The sequence below is a fragment of the Chiloscyllium punctatum genome, chromosome 10, assembly GCF_047496795.1.
Source record: "Chiloscyllium punctatum isolate Juve2018m chromosome 10, sChiPun1.3, whole genome shotgun sequence".
Classification (NCBI taxonomy): domain Eukaryota; kingdom Metazoa; phylum Chordata; class Chondrichthyes; order Orectolobiformes; family Hemiscylliidae; genus Chiloscyllium; species Chiloscyllium punctatum.
The window spans coordinates 18,237,457-18,259,529 of record NC_092748.1 but is presented as its reverse complement, the minus strand read 5'-3'; the positions used below and the strand labels follow the sequence as shown (position 1 = coordinate 18,259,529).

Sequence of the window (22,073 nt, the reverse complement as noted above, 5' to 3'; positions counted from 1 at the left end):
TAATGTGGCCTCATGGGTTGTGAGTGTCCCATTCTGAAGCTTTTGATGAATTTTCCTCACCCTAGGATGTCTACTGGGAGATGAGAGGAATGATAATATGGCAGATAAAGGCGTTGGGTGTGCTGGCTGCTAACATGACATATTACCATCAAAAGCAATTCCCACATCCATTTGCATTTTATCTACATGATCTGGTCGTGCCTTCATATAGGGAGACTACCAGGAAGATTCTATTGGACTCCCATTGGGTTTCTTATGCTGAGGTTGAGGTAGTGATGAATCTGCTTAACTCCAGGGTCCATGATGGGACAATGCTGCCCCTGTTACTAAGACACTTGTTACTGAAATATGGCATCCTACTTAATCACCTCAGAATGCTTGCCTGGCTCAGCTCTTTAAAAAAATAGTTATTTCATAGACAAGGCTGTCTTGGCAATGCAGCAACTTCTTTCTTGTCCTGCAGCTACTGTATTAGCTATCGGTGGAGCTTCTACACTGCCAGCTTTTACTTAGGCTGATAATTTTGGGAGGCAAATAGCAATTAAAACCATATGAACATCAGGGCAATGACCTATTAATTAGTTCAGGTGCTGCTTTCAGTCTTAGTCACAAGGCTTTTTCCATTCTTACAAAATTCAGTTGTGTAATATAAAATCTTGGCTGACACTCCAGTGCAGTGGTGAGGAAGTGCTGCATTTTGGAATGAAATTTTTGAATGAAATGTTAAATTGAGATCCTACCTCTGAGGTGGATGTAATAGGTTATATGGCATTATTCCAAAGAAGAGGAGGGGTGTTCTACCTGATGTCTGAACCAATACTTATTCTTCAGCCAACATCCCTATAACATATTATTTAATCACTATTATATTCCTGTTTGCTGCATGCAAATTGGCTGTCATATTCCTTATATGCACTAAGTAGTTACATCTTGAAATTAATTCATTGATGTAAAATATTTAGGCTCTCCTAAGGACATGAAAGGTTGTACATTAATATGTCTTCTTTTCTTTCTTCTAATGTTGGTCAATCAGTGTGTGAGATACTTACCGATGCAAACAACAAAACTATAATTTGTATTTATATTATCAACGCAATATGACTTTTACACTCATTTTGAGGGAAAGAAGTGTAGATCCAAGACTAATATTTAAGGATAAATAAGAGGAACTAATGTAAAGTTACCGAAGTGAACTTGGGTTGCTAGTCCAAGGGATAAATTAGTGGAGAAGCAAGTGACAGTCATTTAAGAGGATATTTCAGACTACACAGAATAAATATATTTGATGATAAAGAAAATGTGTTCACTAAAAAAGTTAAGGAGGACCTCAAAAAATCATATAATTTTGCAAAGTTGAATGGCAGGTCAGATGGGATCATAGAATCGTACAGATTGGAAACAGAACCTTCAGTCCAACTCGTCATGCCACCCAAACATCCTAAATTAATCTAGTCCCATTTGCCAGCATTTCGCCCATATCCCTCTAAACCCTTCCTATTCATGTAACCATCCAGATCCCTTTTAACTGTTGTACAAGTAAGGGCCTCCACCACCTCCTCTAGCAGCACATTCCATACATGCACCACCCTCTGGGCGCAAACATTGCTCTTTAAATCCCTTTTAAATCTTTCCTCTCTCACATTAAACCTATGCCCTCTAGTTTTGGCCTCCCCTAATCTGAGCTATTCACCCCATCCATGACCCTCATGATCTTATAAACCTCTATAAGGTGATCCCTTACCCTTCAACACTCCAGGGAAAATAGCCCCAGACTATTCAGCCTCTCCCTATAGATCAAACCTTCCAACTCTGGCAACATCCATGTAAATCTATTCTGAAACCTTTCAAGTTTCACAACATCATTTCTATAGCAAGGAGACCAGAACTGAATGTAGTATTCCAAAAGTGGCCTGAACAATATCATGTACAGCTGCAACATGACCTCCCAACTCTTACATTCAATGCACTGACCAAGAAAGGCAAGTGTACCAACCAAACACCTTCTTCACTACCCTGTCTTGCTGGAACTCCACTTTCAAGAAACTGCACTCCAAGATCTCTTCGTTCAGTAACATTCCCCAGGACATTACCATTAATGTATAAGTTCTGCCCTGATTTGCATTACCAAAATGCAGTACTTCGCATTTATCTAAATTAAATTCCATCTGCTACTCCTTGCCTATTTGCCCATCTGATCAATATCATGTTGTACTCTGATGTAATCTTCTTCGCTGTCCACTGCGTTACCAGTTTTGGTGTCATCTGCAAACTTACTAACCATACGGGACTATATTTACATCTAAATCATTTATATAAATGACAAAAAGCAGTGGACCCCATCACCGATCATTGCAGCACATCACAGGTTACAGGCCTCCAGTCCAAAAAGCAACCCTCCCACTACTACGCTTTGTCTCCCAATTTTAAGCTAATTTTGTGTCCATATGGCTAGATCGTCTTCTAGCCATATGGACATGTGATATAAACTTCCCAACCAGTCTATCATGCGGAATCTTGTTGAATGCCTTACTGAAATCCATTGATTGAACAGAGTATAAAGAAAGGAGAGAATGGTTAAAGTTTGATTGAGAGTGACATCAGACTGTGAGAGAAAACTAGGTAGAAATGCAGAAGCAGATAGCAAGACAATCTACAGGAACTCAAAAAGGAAAAGTGTACAGAAGGTGAGTGTTGGTCCTCTAGATAGTAAGAATGTGGGGTAAATAGCAAATCATAAGAAATTGGTCACTGAAATGAACAAATGTTTTGTTTTTGTCTTCACTATAGAGGATACAAAAATCTTTCCAGTGATTCTATAATTTAGGAGGTAGAAAACTGAGTGCAATTTGGTGAGATTACAATCATGAGGGAAGCAATTCAGAGCAGATTGATGGAGCTGAGGGCTGACAAATCCCTGGGTCATGTTGGACTTCATCCTGTTGGCTGGAGGGGTTAGTAGATGTATTATCAATTATCAGAGAAGTCTTTCTGGTTCAGTAATGTTCTTCAGGGAAAGAAATCTACCATCCTCACCTGGTCTGGCTGACATGTGATTCCAGAGTCACTGCAGTTCACTCCCACTTGCCCTCTGAAATGGCCTAGCAAGCCATTCACTTCTATCAGTCATGACAAAGTCATAACAAAGAAATTAAACTAGAAAAACACCCAAAATCGACCGAGGCATTGGAAAAGACAAAGGCAGAAACAGTCTTGTGAAGTCCTCTTTATTAACATCTGGGGCCTAATGTTAAAACTGGGAAAGCTGTCTCACAGACTTGTCAAATAATAGCCTGACATAGTCATACCCATGGAATGAGACCATACAGACAATGTCCTAGACACACCATCACCATGTCTGAATATGTGTTGTCCCACCAGCATGGCACTCCCAGCAGAGATGGTGGCACAGTGGTATACAACCGGGACGGAGATACCTTGACTGTCCTCAACATTGACTGTGGACCCCTGGAGGTCTCATATCTTTAGATTAAACATGGGCAAGGAAACCTCCTACTAATTAACATGCACCATCCTCCCTCGACTGATGAATCAGTACTACTCTATGTTGATCAACACTTGGAGGAAGCAATGTGGGTGGCAAAATGGACTCTGGGTGGGGCATTTCAGTGCCCTCTCCCAAGAGTGATTCAGCAGCAGCACTACTGATCGAGCTAGTTGGGTCCTAAAGGACACAGGTGTTAGACTGGGTCTGCAGCAAGTGGTGAGGGGACCAAAATGTGTTTGACCTAATCTTTACTAACCTGCCAATGCATCTGTCCAAGACCATATTGGTAAGAGTGACCATCACACAGTTCTTGTGAGACAAAGTCATACCTTCACACTGAGAATACCTTCCATGTGTTGCATTATCACCGTGTTAAATGAGACAGACTTTAACCAGATCTAACAACTCATGTCTCAGCATCCATGAAGCACTGTGTGCAATCAACAGCAGCAGATTGTACTCCAACAAAATCTGCAACCTCATGGCTTGGTATACTCTCCCACTCAACTATTACCATCAAACAGGAGATGAACCCTGGTTAAATGGAGAGTGAAGTAGGACATGCCAGGAGCAGCACCAGGCATACCTAAAAATGAGGTGTCAAGCTGGTGAAGCTACCAGACAGGACTAGAAAAAGCATAAGAAACATGTAATTGACATAGTTAAACAATTGTATACCAAACAGATCAGATCTAAATTCTGCAATCCTGCCACATCCAGTTGTAAATGATGTTCGACAATTAAACAACTCACTGGAGGAAACGGCTCCACGTCAGCGCAAAAGAAAAGACTGAAGCATTTGCAGCAATCTTTAGCCAGAAGTGCTGAGTTGATGTTCCATCATGGCCTCCTTTAGTGGCCCTCAACACCTCAGATGAGAGTCTTCAGCCAATTCAATTCACTCCATGAGACTTACAAGATAAAGAACAATACAGCACAGGAACAAGTCCTTCAGGCCTCCTATCCTGTGCTGACACAGTTTACCCTTTGATACTAAAACTGTCTTTACATATAAAATCCATATCCTTCTATGCCATTCCAATTCATATATTCATACATGCCGCTATTGTGTCTACTTCCACCATCTGTTCTGGCAGCACGTTCCAGGCACTCACCGCCTTTTGTATGACAAACTTACCTCACACATCTCTTTTAAACTTCCCCCCCCCCTTGCACCTTGAACCTGTGTTCTCTAGTAATTAATACTTGCACCCTTGGAAAACAGCTTAATACCTTCCATTCTATCCATGCCATTCACAATCTTATAAACTTCTATCAGGTCACCCTTCAACCTCCTGCATTCCAGTGAAAACAAACCCAGTCTATCCAATCTTTCTTCATAGCTAAAATCCTCCATACCAGGCAACATCCTGGTAAACCTTTTTTGTATCCTCTCCAAAGCATCCACATCCTTCTGATAGTGTGGTGACCAGAACTGTACACAACATTCCAAATGTGGCCTATCTAAAGTTTGAGAAACAGTTGGAGGAACTGGATACTGCAGATGCTATGGACCTTGACAATATTCTAACAATAGTACTGAAGACTCGTGCTCCAGTACAGCAACAACACTGGCATCTATCTGACAATGTGGAAAATTACACAGGTGTATCCTGTACACAAAAAGCAGGACAAATCCAACCCATTTAATTATCATTCCATCGGTCTATTTTCGGTCATCAGTAAAGTGATGGAAGGTGTCATCAACAGTGCTACCACACAGCACCTGCTCACTGACACCCAGTTTGGCTTCTGCCAGGGCCACTCAGCTCCTGATCTCATTATAGCCTTAGTTCAAACATGGACAAAAAAGCTGAATTCCAGAGGTAAGATGAGAGTGACAGCCCTTGATATCAAGTCTGCATTTGACTGAGTGTGTGATCAAGGAGTCCTCGCAAAACTGGAATCAGTAGGAATCCGGGCCAAACTCTCTGCTGGTTGGAATGATACCTGGCATATAGGAAGATGGTTGTAATTATTCGAGGTCAGCCATCTTAGCTCCAGGACATCTCTGCATGGGTTCCTCAAGGTACTGTTCTAGGCTTAGCTACTTTCAGGTGCTTAATCAAGCAACATTTGAATCATACAAATGTCAAGCAATGACTATCTTCAATAACAGATAATGTAATCATCACCTGTTGACTTTCAGTGGTGTTACCATCACTGAATCCCCATGATCAACACCCTCGGACATTACTGTTTACCAGAAACTGAATTGAACTCACCATATAAATACAATGGCCACAAAAGCAGATTAAAGCACAGGAATACTGCTGTGAGTAACTCCCCAAAGCCTGTCCACTACCTACAAGGCACATATCAGGAATGTGATGGAATACTTACCACTTGCTGGATGGGTGCAGCTCCAACAACACTCAAGCAGCTTGACACCATTGGGGATAAAGCAGCCCACTTGATTGGCACCACATACACAAGCATCCACTTCCTCCACCACCAATACTTAGTAGCAACAGTGGAGTAGCAAAGTGTGCACTGTCTACAAGATGCACTGCAGAAATTCACCATACATTGTTAGACAACATCTTCCAGACCCACAACCACTTCTATCTAGAAAGGCATTCTAGGTGCTGGATCCACTTTTGTTTATCATTTATATAAATGATTCGGATGAGAATATAAAAGGCTTAGTGAGTAAGTTTGGTGGTATAGTGGGCAGTGAAGAAGGTCATCTATGATTACAAAGAGATCTTGATTAATTTGGTCTTTGGGTTGAAGAGTGGCAAATAGAGTTTAATTTGGATAAATGCAAGGTATTTTGGTCAAACAAACAACGATAAGACTTATAATTAAAAGTAGGACTGTTATAGGACAGAGAGACCTAAGAGTTCAGGTACGTAATTCTTTGAAGTTTGCATCACATATAGATAGGGTGGTTAAGAAGGCTTTCAGCACGTTTGCATTAATTGCTCACATCTTTTAGTGCAGGAGTTGGGACATTATATTGATGATATACAAGATGTTGGTGGGGGGTTTGAGTTTTAAGGACATTTAATTATTGGATATGATGAAATGGCCAAGGCATTGAACAGGTACTTTGTATAGGTCTTCACAGTGGAGGATACTAATAACATTGTCAGTTATTGACAAAGAGACGAAGGTAGGTGAGGACCTAGAAACAATCATTATTACGGAAGAGGTAGTGTTGGGCAATGTAATTGAGCTCAGGATAGACAAGTCTCCTGGCCCTGATAGAATGCATCCCAGGGTACTAAAAGTGATGGTGGGGGAAATAGCAAATGCACTAGTGGTAATTTTTCCAAAATTCGCTGGACTCTGGGGCAGTTCCAGCAGATTGGAAAACAGCAAATATGACACCACTGTTTAAAAAGGGAAGTAGACAAAAGATGGGGAATTATAGACCGAATAGCTTAACCTCTGCAGTGGGGATGATGCATGAGTCTATTATAAAGGAAGAAATAGCAAGTCATCCATAAAAATTGTCTCGTTGGGCAGACGCAGCATGGATTCATGAAGGGCAAGTCATGCTTAACAAACCTTTTGGAATTGTATGAAGACATTACAAGCAAGGTGGACAACGGCAGCCCTGTGGTTGTGGTGTACCTAGATTTCCAAAAAGCCATCAACAAGGTGTCGCACAAGAGACTGCTGCATAAGATAAAGATGCATGACGTTATGGGTAAAGTATTCACATGGATAGAGGATAGGTTGATGAACAGGAAATAAAGAGTGGGGATAAATGAGTGCTATTCTGGCTGGCAATCAGAGACTAGTTATGGGCCTCAGGGATCAGTGTTGGGACTACAATTATGCAGAATATATATAGATGATTTGGAGTTGGGGACAACGTGTAGTGTGTCAAAGTTTGCAGATGACACCATGATGGGTGGCAGAGCAATGTGTGCAGAGGACTGTGAAACTTTGCAGAGGAACGTAGATGGTTTAAGTGAATGGGCAAAGGTCTGGCAGATGGAATACAATGTTATTAAATGTGAAGTGATCCATGGTGGTCGAAGTAACAGTAAAAGGAATTATTACTTGAATGGTAAAAGTTGCAGTATGCTACTATGCAATGGGACCTGGGAGTCTATATGCATAAATCACAGAAGGTTGGTCTGCAGGCACTACAGGTAATTAGGAAGGCAAATGAAATTTTGTCCTTCATTGCTCAAGGGATTGAGTTTAAAAGCAGGGAGGTTATGTTGCAATTGTATATGGTGCAGGTGAGGCCACACCTGGAGTACTGTGTGCAGTTCTTTAGGAGTAGGTTCCCTACAGTGTGGAAACAGGCCCTTCAGCCCAACAAGTCCACACTGGAAGAGGAACCCATCCAGATCCATTTCCCTCTGACTAATGCACCCAACACTTTGGGTAATTTAGATGACCAATTCACCTGACCTGCACATCTTTGGATTGTGGAAGGAAACTGGAGCACACTACACAGACACAGGGAGAATGTGCAAACTCCATACAGACAGTCTCCTGAGGCTGGAATCGAACCTGGGATCCTGGCGCTGTGAGGCAGCAGTGCTAACCACTGTGCTGGCTAGTTTTAGTCACTTACTTGAGAAAGGATGTACTAGCACTGGAGGGGACACAGAAGGTTGATTCCAGAGTTGAGGGAGTTGGCTTATGAGGAGAGACTGTGCAGACTAGGATTATGTTCATTGGAATTCAGAAGAATGAGGGAGAATCTTATAGAAATATATAAACTTACGAAGGGACTAAGTAAGATGGAAGTAAAGGGGATGTTTCCACTGGTGAATGAAACTAAGACAAGGGGGCATAGCCTCAAGATTAGAGGGAGCAGATTTAGGACTGAATTGAGAAGGAACTTCTTCACCCAGAGGGTTGGAAATCTGAGGAATTCCTTGCCCAGTGAAGTAGTTGATGCTGCTTCAGTAAACATTTTTAGAGCTAAGATAGATTTTCTTTGAACAGTAAAGGAATGAAGGGATATGGTGAGAGCACAGGTAAGTGAATCTGAGTCCACAAAAAGACCAGCATTGATCTTATTGAATGGCAGAGCAGGCTCAAAGGGCCAGACAGCCTTCTCTTGCTCCTAGTTCTTATGCTTTTATATATGTTCTTAAGGAGAGACTGGATAGGCTAGGACTTCTGTCACTGGAGTGGAGTTGGTTGAAGGGTGACCTTTTGGAAGTTTATAAAATCATGAGGGATATAGATAATATGAATGGCAGTGCCTTTTCCCTAGGGTGGGAGATTTCAAGACTGGGGGGGGGGGTACACTTTTAAGGTGAGAGAAGAAAGATTTAAAAAAGACACGAGAGTTGTTTTTAACACAGAGAGTGGTTCATGTGTGGAATGAACTTCTGGAGGAAGTGGTGCGTATGGGTACAGTCCCAACATTTAAATGACATTTAGGTTAAGTACATAAATAATAAATGTTGAGAGGAATATAGTCCACACGCAAGCAGGTGGGACTGGTTTAGTTTGGGATTATGGTCAGCATGGACTGATTGGACCAAAGGATCTGTTTCTATGCTGTATGACTCTAGAACTCGGGCAGTAGACACATAAGAGCACCATCAAAATTTCCCCTCCAAACTGCTCAATATCCTGACTTGTCACTATCCTCACTATCCTCACTATCACTGTTCATTCACTGTTGCTGGGTCAAAATCCTGAAATTCCATTCCTCATGGAATTGTGGGCCTACCTATAGCACCAGGACTGCAGTGGTCAAGAAGGCAACTTACCACCACCTTCTCCAGGGCAACTAGGGATGAGGAATAAATTCTGGCCTAGCTAGTGATGCCCACATCCCAACAGTGAATAAATTGGAAAAAAGTTTCCTACCTCTACTCCCCTTTCAGGCAATGAGTTCAAGATACCCACCATACTGTGGATGAATCAATTTGTCCTTCAACCCCTCCAAACCTCCTGCCCCTTACTTTAAATCTACACACTCAACTATTGTTCCTTACACTAAGAGAGAAAAATTCTTCATATCTACCCTATCTACGTCCCTCAGAACCTTGTATGCCCAAACAGATTCCCCTCTCAGCCTCTGTTCTAAAGGAAACAGTCTCAGCCTAAGTTTCCATTCATAGCTGAATCACTCCAGCTCAGGTAACGTCTTGGTGAATCTCTCCTGCACCCTCCCTCATGCAATCACATCCTTCCTATAATGAAGCAACATATAATGAATGTCGTACTCCAACTGTGGTCTAACTAAAGTTGTACACGCACCACTAAAACTTCCCTGCACTTCTATACAGTGCTTCAATAAATAATGCAAGTATTCAAAATGCCCCATCTCCTGGCAGCAGATGTCCTGATCTTCCTGGGAAGGTACATGCAGTTTGAAGGAGTTAATACCGATGTACTGGACCCCTTTGGAATCTGGACCAGCAAGCAGCAGGTCAAAGTCTTGAAGCCAGTGGGAACATCCTCCACCCACCCTTCAGCTTTGCAATCGAAGGGAGCCGAGTCTACTTGACTGTACACAGAGCAGCCTCGAGTGTACCGAACCTGCAGGAGGACAGCGCACAGCAACACTCTGCAGGAACTGCAGGCAGGAGGGCCACCTGACTAAGGACTGCAAGTTGCCCAAGAGCTGCAACCTGTGTGTGGAAGCAAGTTACCTGTATAAGGCCTGTCAGGTCAGGGGAGCACTACATAAGCTCTGATGGTCGGAAATGGCAACGAGAGCTGTGGACCCCCAAAGGTCAGCAAGGTGCCACCTACCAGTAGAAAAAACTGTAATAAGGGGCATCCAGAAAGAAGGATAGGATGACGAGGAGGGATAGGTAGCCAGTGCAAAGGCACAACAACCAACCCAACCTCTACCTGAAGAGACAGAGTCAATGGAGGAGGAGAAAACAAAGGAGGCAGGCAGTGAATACCAGTGAGAAGCAACCATCAAAGAAAAACACATCAGGCCCAATAAGCCCCACAGCAAAATGGACAGAAACAGCTGGATAATGGCTGCACCAGCAACTCCTCTGACAATGAAGATGTGCAGAGGGATGGCCATCAACAAAAAAAGGAAACAGGGGAGAAGTAGAGGAGTACCCCACAATCCTGAAATACCAGACTTCCCAAGGGCCCTGATGAGGCCCAGCCTCCAGTGGTCAGGATCAAAGAGGTACCAGCATACCATAGCTCCAGGCAACTGGAAGCAGTGACACTCTGACAGTCCCTCAGTCAGACTCAGACATGGATCCTGCTGACTTCATTCTTAGCCTGACGTCACTGGAGCAGGCAATTGTCCAGCAGAGAGTGTCCAGCAATTTGCCCACTCCACAGGGATACAAGGAGTCTCCCAGTGATAAGAGCACAGGTGAATGGACATTGTCTAATTCTATAAATAATTAAAATGGATGTTAAAATTGCCAATATTAACATGCATAGCATTAAATCTACTACACAATGTGTTTCCACATTGGCTTACCTGGCCACTATCTAAGCAGAGCTCCTGTTCTGCAGGAGTGTAGGATAACACACCTCAGCAGCTGTAGGAGATGGTCATGGTTATGGACCTATGGGCCTTTGATTTGGTCAGGGTATTCTGCTGCAAGGCGGCAACCTCCCCATCTCCGAAGTTAAAGAGGTGGGGCTGCAGTCGCCTCCTCATAGTAGATGTTAAATACAGAAATGCTCCCCTGCGACTAATTATAGCGTACATCCCAGCGGTAAACAATGAGTGACTGGCTGTCCTGCAGCAGCTCCCACTGCTGATGACGACATCCAGACTGTCATTCTGGCAGGAGATTTCAATTGCATCATTGATGCAGATGGACAACCCAAAGGGGCTCACAGCAAACTGCACTCCATGTCCAGATTCCTGATGGAATTGATTAAAGTTGCCAAGCTGCATGACATTTTCAGCTTCCCTGCAGATGGAGCACAGCGTAGATACGTTTGGTCGTAGCCAAATGGGACTATCTGCTCAAGGATAGATTTCCTGTTTGCATCCCAGACATTCTCAATCTGATCCATGAATGTCAAACTGGTGTTCGTCTCTGACTACTGCCTCATCCTGACTGTCACATACAGAATGACCAGCGGGCTGGCAAGGAAACGTGGAAACTGAAGGTTATTTTTTGACCCCAGGTTGAGGAGCTCAAAGGGGCTTATACAGGTTGGACAACAATGAAACCCCTCTTTGAGTCTCCAATGGACTGGCGGGAAACAGTCAAAGGAATATCAAGAGGTTATTCACCCTCAAAGGTGTTCAGAAGGTGAGAAAGAGGTGGCAAAACTGTCTAAACTCCAGACAAGCATGCTGAACCAACTCCTGTTGCAGATAATGGGGATCAGTTACATAGAGGATCTCCGGGGGTGAAGAGCCAACAAGCTTTGCTCTTTGCCTGAGAAACCTCCAAGATAATCTTCTGGTCTTGTACAGTAAGATAAGATGTGCTCATGTCCCTTCTTCCACTTGGAGATCTCTGGGCTCAGCAGCCTAAAGGAAGAATATGGCGCAGTAATATCATCTCAGTCCAGCATCCTGAGGATCAGCAAATCCTTTTATGTCAGTATTTATGACTTGAAGCCCGCTGAAAGAGCATCCTCCCAGTCGTTCCTGTCACCTATCATGGAGGTCTTAGATGGCAGCATCCACAAGAGGCTGGTCCTGTCGTTATCTTTGGAAGAGCTGACCAATGCACTCTAGTCCATAGGAAAGAATAAGACTGGAAGCAATGGCTTACGGGCCATGTTACAGTTGGTTCTGTGGAACTGGATTGGCCAGGACTGCTGGAGGTGTATGACAGTATGTTTCTGGTAGGTACCAAAAGCGAATCCATAAGGAAAAGTACCATCACCCTCATCTACAAGAGGAAGGCGTAGAAGGAGGAAATTAGAAATTGGCAACCAATATCATTGCTGAATGCAGACTGCAAAATCCTATCTATGGTCATTGCCAACCGAGTCAGATCTGCTCTGGAATTGGTGATTCACCCTGGCCAAACCTGGGCTGGAGTGGACAGGATGATCTCTAACAGCCTCTGCTCCTCACGGATACAATCGCCTACATGCAGGACAGGAGTTGGATACCTGCCTCATCAGTCTGGACAAGGAGAAGGTCATTAACAGGATATCACAGATGTACCTATGAGACATGCTCTCCACAATGGGCTTTGGGGAGTGAATCTGCAATTGGATCTGACTGCTCTACACCAACACCATTAGTCCAGACTCAATCAAAGGGTGGGAATCAGAAAGCGTCCGGATCAGATACGGAGTCAGACAGGGCTACCCAGTCTCTCCTGCTTTGTCTGTATGTTGTATGGAGCCCTTTGCTCAGTCCATCAGGAAGAATAAGAACCTGAGAGGAATTACTATTTCAAGCAGCGGAGGCCAACAGGTCAAAGCTACCCTTAAAAGGGCGACATCACCACTTTCTGCTCGAACCCGCTGTCAGTGAGCAGACTCATAAGCATGTGCGACTAGTTTGAATTGGCCTCAGGAGGCAAGGTAAATCAAGGCAAGAGCAAGGCCATGTTTTTTGGGAACTGGGCCAGCAATCCTTCATTCCTTTCACAGTCAGGACAGACAACTGAAGGTGCAGGGAATGTATTTCAGAGGGGCTGGGACGTGCACAAAATCTTGGGAGGAACGCATCACAAAAGTGATCAGAAACTGGTCTTTTGGGGAGCAATCCCAAAATGGAGCTCCAAAAATGTGGTCATCAGGTGTCAAGCACTCTCTTTGTTGTTGTACATAGTGCATCCTCCAGAAGTGTGCTGTTTCAAGCACCCAAGCCATCTTCCATTTCATCTGGAAGCCTAAGATAGGCTGTGTCTGCATGGACTCCATATATAAAACTCTAGATATGGCAGAGGGAAAAACATCTAGGAGATAGTGAGGACTGCAGATGCTGGGGATCAGAGCTGAAAATGTGTTGCTGGAAAAGAGCAGCAGGTCAGGCAGCATCCAAGGAACAGGAGAATCGACGTTTCGGGCATGAGCCCTTCTTCAGGAATGGGCTCATGCCCGAAACGTCGATTCTCCTGCTCCTTGGATGCTGCCTGACCTGCTGCGCTTTTCCAGCAACACATTTTCAGAGGGAAAATCATCCCCAAATTACACTCATCCTAATGACCACCTTTGTGTGTGGCTGTGTCAAGCTGTGTATAGACCTTTGGTGCACAAACACCAAGTGTTGCTATATACTAATGTTCTATCTTTTCCCAGTGTTGTGAAGGATGGGAGTGGCCTCGCTACTAGGAATGCTCGAAGTAGTTAGATTGTTCTGTAACACCTGTTCTTCATCAAGAAGTTTGCAAAGAAAAGCAACTTTGACCAGCAGTCCATTAGGAAGTTGTCAGTATTCGGCGTTCTCCAGACCCTGAGGGAAAAGGAGAGGTTGGATCCTATCCCGTGGTTCCCTGAGCAAACTGTCAAAGTCATTTGGCAGAATGCCTCTATCAGAACCTTCTAAAAAGCACCAAGACCACTTGGCTAGTGGTGAAAAGGACACTTCTTATGAGATTCCTTGTGTATACCTAGTCAGACTGCACCACCACACACTGCCCTCGAAGTGTCTGCGGGGTGGGAGTGAGGCAGGGGTGGCTGGTTAAGACTGTCACATATCTCCTTCTGGAATGTGCCTTTGCAAAGGAAGCCTGGAGGAAAATGTAAAGGTTTGTATCAAGGTTTGTCCTGAGCAGCTTTGTGACGCAGGATTCTGTGCTCTACAGTCTGTTCCCCAGGAAGCACACAGAGATAAACATTGACTTCACTTGGAAGACCATCAGCTCGTTTAAAGATGCACTTTAGTCTGCCCAAAACCTGCTGGCCTTCCAGACTGAGTGTTGCAGACTGGCAAATTCCAAGCACCTAGGTGCTGAGGGACATACTTAAACTTGCACAGCCGCTGCCAAGATGTAGTGGGGAAAGATCACAGTCTGAGGTCTTCCTGCTGAAGGTAAATGGGCGACTGTTCAGTTATCAGACCCTCTTAGTGCCTTTATATATGTAAATATTAATATTCTATGTGTAAAAGAGGTCTTTGGTTTTTTTTAATTGAGTCAAAGTCCAGTGTTTTGTTTATTTACTTGATATGCAACTGTACAGAACTAAACTGCTTTTGTGAGAATTTATATGTATGAAGACATGTATTGTGAATAAATATATATTTTTGAAATTAAAAATAAAATCGGTGGGACATGGGAGGGCCATACAAGATTTGTCTGATTCCTGCTATTGAGAGTTGACAAATGGCTCTCACTAGAAAGAAACTCAGGATATCACAAAGCACTTTGTAGCACTTTAAGTGTAATCATTATTATCATATATGAAATTTAACAATTATTTGCATACAGAAAGGCCACAAAAACAGAAATGTTGGGCGGCACGTTGGCACAGTGGTTAGCACTGCTGCCTCACAGCACCAGAGACCTGGGTTCAATTCCCGCCTCAGGCGACTGTGTGGAGTTTGCACATTCTCCCCGTGTCTGCATGGGTTTCCTCCGGGTGCTCCGGTTTCCTCCCACTGTCCAAAGATGTGCAAGTCAGGTGAATTGGCCATGCTAAATTGCCCATAGTGTTAGGTGTAGGGGTATGGGTGGGTTGCGCTTCTGTGGGTCGGTGTGGACTTGTTGGGCCAAAGGACCTGTTTCCACACTGTAGGTAATCTTAAAAAAAAATCTAATCTTAATGTATTGATTGACAAATAAATGTTGGCCAGGACGCCAGGTAGCATATCACTGCGCTTCTCCAAAACAACCTCATAGAATCTTTTATGACCATTTAAGAGGTTAGACACAGCCCTCTGATTTAACATCTTATTCGTCAGTACTGCACTGAAGTGTTAGCCTGGATTCTTTGTTCAAATGTTTGGGCTGGAACTCAAAGTCTTATGCCTCAGAGTTTAACAATCTAAACAATAGTTTACATGATCAGCCAACCTAATAAACTGCCAACACACAAGGATGATACATGAAGATTGGGCCCTTCAATAACTAATAGTAACATGCTTCACTATTTGGGAAAAGATAGAATAAGAGACAAATTATTTATGTAATTATTGAAATTGTAAATAAACATAATTGCTGGGTTTAGTTTAGTCACGAAAGAGGAGCTAGACCTAATATAATATGCTTTCTTCTTCTTTGCAACAAGCAATGCATGGATCAGATTAAATTTTTAATACAGATATGTTTGTTTATTATATTCTTAATTGAAGACAAGCCTGAAAGAAATCTGTGATGATGCGATGCACTTTCATTGTGCAGAATGTACATGAATAGCAGTTGTTCGTTACTGAAGTGCTGTACAGATGCTTGAACTCAAAATCTATCAGTTTTTTTGATAAGATAAATAATGCATTCTACATAACAATTGCATCTTGACAAGAAAATCACAATACATTTGCTTGTCATAAGCCATTTGGGTGAATAAAAATGTCAGTCTGTGTAGTAGATATAAATTAAATGTTCAAAGAACCATCAGTTTAACTACGTTGTTACAAGCACAACATAGGTACTACAGTATAATGCTCAGTCACATATTGATGATAAATCGCAAATCATTTAGTTCATCAGAATTTGTCAGAGCCCATCACTTCTTCACCTTGCTTGAAGTGGTAGGTTATGGCTACCTATTATGATGGCTAATTAATCTTACAGATGTTTGATGTAGCTGTTTGACTGGATGACATGTACCTAATATATGCCTTGTGGCAGCCTGCTTGTGTCTTTTGCTTGTCAGCCAAATTTAGATGAAACAGTTCACATCAGGACAGTGAAAGTCGTCATTTTCAATATTGCATTTTGTTAGAGGACGCATCATACCTTCTCTTTGCTCAAAAGTCATCTTCGTTCAAGTCCAGTTGAAACAGTGACATTTATTCTCCTCTGGTGAGACAGGCGAACTATTCCTATGAAACTGAAATGAGACAGGATGGTATCTTGAGTCATCATCACATTATTTGCCAGATAAAATAAAGTGCTGCTACGTCCAGAGTCAGTGTGAAATAAGCGCTGAAAATGTGTTCCTGGAAAAGCGCAGCAGGTCAGGCAGCATCTAAGGAGCAGGAGAATCGACGTTTCGGGCATGAGCCCTTCTTCGGAATTAGTGTGAAATAAAACAGGATTGGTAATTAGTCTAAGCTGTTTAGTATAAAGGTGATGGAGCCAGTGACCACAGTATTAGATTTAATTCCTGTCGGGCTAGATCAAGATTGAATGTCTCCTATTCAACATGTGATACTTACAGTAGTGGAAGTGCCATGACTGTGTTGTTCTGCAGACAACTGATGTATTTCTAATGACTTTTTTTTAACAGTAAAAGGTGTAGACAGACGCTCCGAGGTCATGTTGATTCTGTGAATAGCGTTGAGTTTCTCCCCTTCTCCAACACGCTGCTCACCAGTGCAGCCGACAAGACCATTTCTCTCTGGGACGCCAGGACGGTAAATAAAACTTTTTTTTAATTAGATCTTCCTACGGTAATGAATCACTGTTAATGCTTTACTTTGCCAAACTGAAAGTTGTGTTTTTTTTTCAAAAAAATATAAAATTTACAGGCCACTCGGCAATAACAGCTTTGTGTTTCACAAGAGCCTCTTCCTACTTTAATTAACCTACATTTATCTCCAAATCCTTATATTCCATTCTCCTTCATGTACTTCTTTAGACAGAATTTAATTATGTAAAGGAGAGTGGTTACCTTTTACTGGATGCCAAACAAGGAGACAAATGATCCAGTTACAAAAGGGAAACAATCTATGTGCCTTCTTGTATTTAAATTAGTCTGCTACCTTTTTTTAAAGCACCATATTATAGAGTCATGGAGGTGTACAGTACGGAAATAGACCCTTCTTCCTAATTCATCCATGCCGACCAGGCATCCGAAAAAACAAATGTAGTCCCATTTGCTAACATTGGCCCATATCCGTCTAAACCTATTCATATACCCAAGCAAATGTCTTTTAAAATGTTAGAAAATCACACAACACCAGGTTATAATCCAACAAGTTTATTTGGAAGTACAAGCTTTTGGAGTGCTCCAAAAGCTTTACTTCCAAATAAACCTGTTGGACTATAACCTGGTGTTGTGATTTTTAAACTTTTTTTTGTCCACCCCGGATCAACACCAATCCCTCCAGATCATGGCTTTTAGATGTTGTAATTGCATCAACCTCCCGCATTTCCTCTGGCAGGTCATTCCATACACGCATTACCCTCTGTATGAAAAAGTTGCCTCTTAGGTCTGTTTACTCTGACCATGCCCCTCATGACTTTATAAACCTCTATAAGGTCACCCTTCAGCGTCCAACACTCCAGGGAAAATAGCCCAAGTCTATTCAGCCTCTCCCTACAGCTTAACCCCCCCCCCCCCCCCCCCAACCCTGGCAACATCCTTGTAAATCTTTTCTGAACTCTTTCAGGCTTCACAACATCCTTCCTATAGCAGGGAGACCAGAATTTCATGCAGTATTCCAATAGTTGCCTACCAATGTCCTATATAGCTGCAACATGACCTCCATGACCAGTTTTAATGAAATGCAAAATTAGATGGTTGTTTTCATATAAATGCTCTTAAAAGTTTGGTCACCTTTGCTTAATCACAGACTTTCACTGGAAACTCATTCATTTTGTTCTTCCCTTGCATAGTTCATGTTGACCTCCAGCTGATGATTTACTTCGTAAAGAATGATACACTCTCAGGGAATTTTGTATGTACAATAATATGCATTGTTTTTTTTATTAAAAAGCAAGTGTATTCTCTGAAAATATTCCACAGGAATCATAATACTTAAATGTTATAACAAAGGCAGTATTATATGGATAATTTCCTGACACTACTTGTTGAAGAACATTGGGACACTGTTCACAATTCAGGCAGGCGTCTGAACACTGCTGACTGTGTGTAAGAAAGTCAATCATTTGAGTTTTGCCAGTTTTCGATAAGTGATCAGATGATGGTCTTACTGACCAATTAATGGCAAGAGACAGGATCTTGAAGGTATTGGGCCAACAGGAGACTTAGCTTGAAAGCAGCAACATTGTACATGGGTGTAAATGACAGAGTGAGGATGTCACAAAATGGAGGCAGAGTCTCCAACTTTTCCAAATTTTAAGTGAAGAAAGATTTTGTGAACAGTTCATCACTGTGTGGACCTCTTTCCCAGGCTGACCTGTGGCTGCTGCTGAAGCCCATCCAGGTAGGGAGGGTTTTGAAGCCTGCATAGCATGTTGCCCTACCAGCCTGCAATCAGCTAAATTGACCTTCTTTGTTTGTAAAGCCTGTATGCTGATAGGGAAATTTTGATCAGCATCTGTCAATAGGCTCCAGTAGTCCTTTCATTACTTCAGATTAAAGGAAAACACTGCAAATGCTGGAAATCAAAAAGTGCCAGAGAAGCTCAGCAGATCTGACAGTATTTTGGAGAGAGAAAAACAGTTAACACTTCAAATCCAATATCACTCTTCCTCAGAACTGGAGGGGTCTGGTAAATAAATTTTTGATGTGTTGACAAAGGGAGAGGATAAAGCAGGTGAACAGCTAGTGAGATTGCTCACATCACAAGACAAAGAGTGCTATGCTAATAGTGGTTTACAGGAGGGATATAGGTGCAAAACAGATGGTAACAGTAGATCCAAATAGTAGGAATTAGGTCAGCTCTGCTGAGAGCAAAGTCATGCTAACAAGATGCTGCAGAGAGGGGAAAGAGGGTGTAGTCAAAATGGAGGTTCATATTCATGCTCTGAAGTTGTTGAACTCAATGTTTGAGTCCTGAAGGCTGGAAAGTCTGTACGTGGAAAGTGAGATGTTGTTCCTCCAGCATATGTTGGGCTTTCTGGAGTGCTGCAGCAGAAGCCCTAAGACAGAAATATTTTGCATAAGAGCAAAATTCAAAACATTAACTCTGTTTCTGCATCCACAGATGCTGTTAGACCTGCTGGGTTTCTCCAACTTTTTCTGTTTTTACTTTAATTACTTCACTTGGCCATCCTCCACTTGGACATGGATACCCTTGTTGCACCCCGATCCCTATTCTGAGAAAATGGCCATTGTCAATTTCACCCATGTGTTTCTATTCCTAGACTTAGTAGAGACTAAAAAATTTGCACCAACTATTTAAAATAGCATTTTTATTTGTTATTGCATGCAAGGTCTCCTTCTGGGGCAACCGAGTCAATCATTGCCCCTCGTCTTAACTTCACTCTGATGATGATGATGATAATAATAATAATTAAATGGAAGACATCAAACAAAAACATCTTTCTGCCAAAGAAAATAAATTTTGGAATTTACCAACACAGTGAATCAGCACTTTAGCAGCACAAAGTACACGTTTTGATCAACATTTTTATTTTATAAATGTCCTCATTTGTACATCCCAAAATATGGAGTAACGGCCCCACCAGTGGGCTTTGAGAATTGAATGCCTAGGCAAAGGTCTAGATTTCCCTTCCTAAACTTCTTTTAAAATGTTCTCGTGAAATCTCTCTTTGACCAAGCTTTTCCTCACCTGTCCTAACGTTGCTTTATATAGCTTGGTGTTATTTTGATAATGCTCCTGTGAAACCCCTTAGAACATTTTGCTATGTTAAGGGCATGATATGAATATAATTTATGGTTTTCTGTGTTCTAACTGTGCTTTTCAGTCCAAGATGAAATACCTTAATGTCACTTACGTAATAATATAACCTCCAATTGATGATGACTAACAATTGTATACAATGTAGTAAAACAAACTCGACTATCTTTCTGCCTCCAGATCGGAAATCTAAAGGTCTGCATATTTTTGGAGGTGCAATTGTAGTGTATCTGCATCATATCATCTCAACCATTACCCGCTGTAGTAGTTAACTACCAAGTGGAATCCCTAATATGTAACCGAGGTTTCACAATTACTTTCACACTGGGGCTAACTATTAATTTAGAGTTTGACTAAACCAAGAGAGACTGACTGCATCTTGATTAATGGCTACTACAGTGAGAGCTGACCTACAAATGCTGCCATGTTTCTGCAATTCTTCCCAATATCACTTACACATTTTTATTTCTGAAAACAGTTTTTCCGTTTGCTCCTCTTTCTCAGTCCAGAGTTAATTGTCACATGTCTTCAGAAAATAAACTTCCAGATAATCACACTTTGCAATTTCTTCTTCACAGAAATATTTAGAGGTTTTATTAAAGAAAGTATTATTTGATTCTCAGCAATGTGAGAGTTGAAGTAGTCTTGTATCAGTTTGTTCAGGCAAGGAGAATGAGTCAAAGTACTTTGCATTGTAGAAGGTGGTAAATGCTCATGAAGCAAAAAAAGGAAGATTGCATGAATTTGGGAGCCGGTGGGAGTGTGGAGTTGAGGCCACAATTTGACCATGTGCAGAATTAGTGAATGGTGCAGCCTGCTTAAGATACTGAATAACCTGGACCTGTTCCTAATTTGTATGTATATCGTTCTTTTCTCTGTGCATCCAAAAGCATTTTCCACCGATTAGAAGTACTAGTGAAGTGTTATCACTGGTGTTGAGTAAAAAATTGGCAACCAATTAGTGCACAGCAAACTTCAAATAGAAATTTGATTATGACAAAATAATGTTTTGGTGATGTTGATTTAAAGGATAAATACCTGAACTCTCTAATTTAAGGTTTGCACCAGATATTTGATCGCCATCTTTCTTCTGAGGTGCGTATTTCAAAATATGTTTCTCTTGTCAAAATAAGCTTAATTTCCACCTCTTCGTAATCAACTTAGCAAAAACCCTGATTAGCCCCATTTTCCAATTTTTTAAAAAAATTGTTTATTTTCACATTGGAACAGTATATTGTGTGGTTGTATGTTTCAAATCCATGAAAGGCTGGATAAGGTAAATTAAAAGCAGGCTGTTTCCAGTGGTTGGGGGTAATTATGAGTAATCAAATTGATTCAAGATTTAACATAGATTTCCAACAAACAGCAAAGGAAACTTGTTCTCATGACAATTATGTGAAACTCACTTCAGGGATGATTGTTGAGGCAGGGCTTGTCAGCATTTAACAGTATTGAATAGGTGGATGACAAACAGCCAATTAAAATGATATGGTAACAAGAGGAGTGAAAGTAATTGCAATTTTCTACTCATGTAAACTAACTTGTATTGGATGGATCAAATGACCTGTTTATATGTTGTAACTTGTATATGTATATGTTCTTATATATTGAAGTTGGTGACAGAAAACATAATGCCATCTTGAATGCTATGATGTGGAGGTGCCGATGTTAGTGTGGGATGGACAAAGTTAAAAATTACACACCAAGTTATAGCCCAACAGATCTATTTGGAAGTACTAGCTTTCAGAGCACTGCTGCTTCATCAGGTAGCTGTGGAGCAGGATCATAAGACAGAACTTATAGCAGATGATCAGTGTCTGAAACGATATGTTAAACAAATAAAGTATTTAAATCATTGGTAAATTCTCTTCACTTTAGCTTCTGCATTCTGGTGAGACCTCCAAAGTATGTCACACAGAATACTGGTGGGCTTTAAAATCACTTTTACTTAAATGGCTGGAAAATCCTTGCACCGACAGTCTGTTTGATGACTGTCACTTGATACAGCTCTCGCATATTTAGCTTTGGTTTGAACCAAGAGAAAGGAAGTAAGCTTAAGACAATAAAGCA

At 41.8% G+C, this 22,073-nt stretch overlaps 1 protein-coding gene across 3 annotated transcripts in view; it reads left to right on the top strand.

Moving 5' to 3' along the window:
* Positions 1–22,073, top strand: part of spag16 (sperm associated antigen 16) — a 1,014,658-nt gene that overhangs the window by 668,190 nt on the left and 324,395 nt on the right. For all 3 annotated transcript variants that reach the window (XM_072578621.1, XM_072578623.1, XM_072578620.1), the window contains exon 13: positions 16,742–16,868. In XM_072578621.1, coding sequence (XP_072434722.1) covers positions 16,742–16,868 — 127 coding nt within the window. The remainder of the gene's footprint in view (positions 1–16,741; positions 16,869–22,073) is intronic.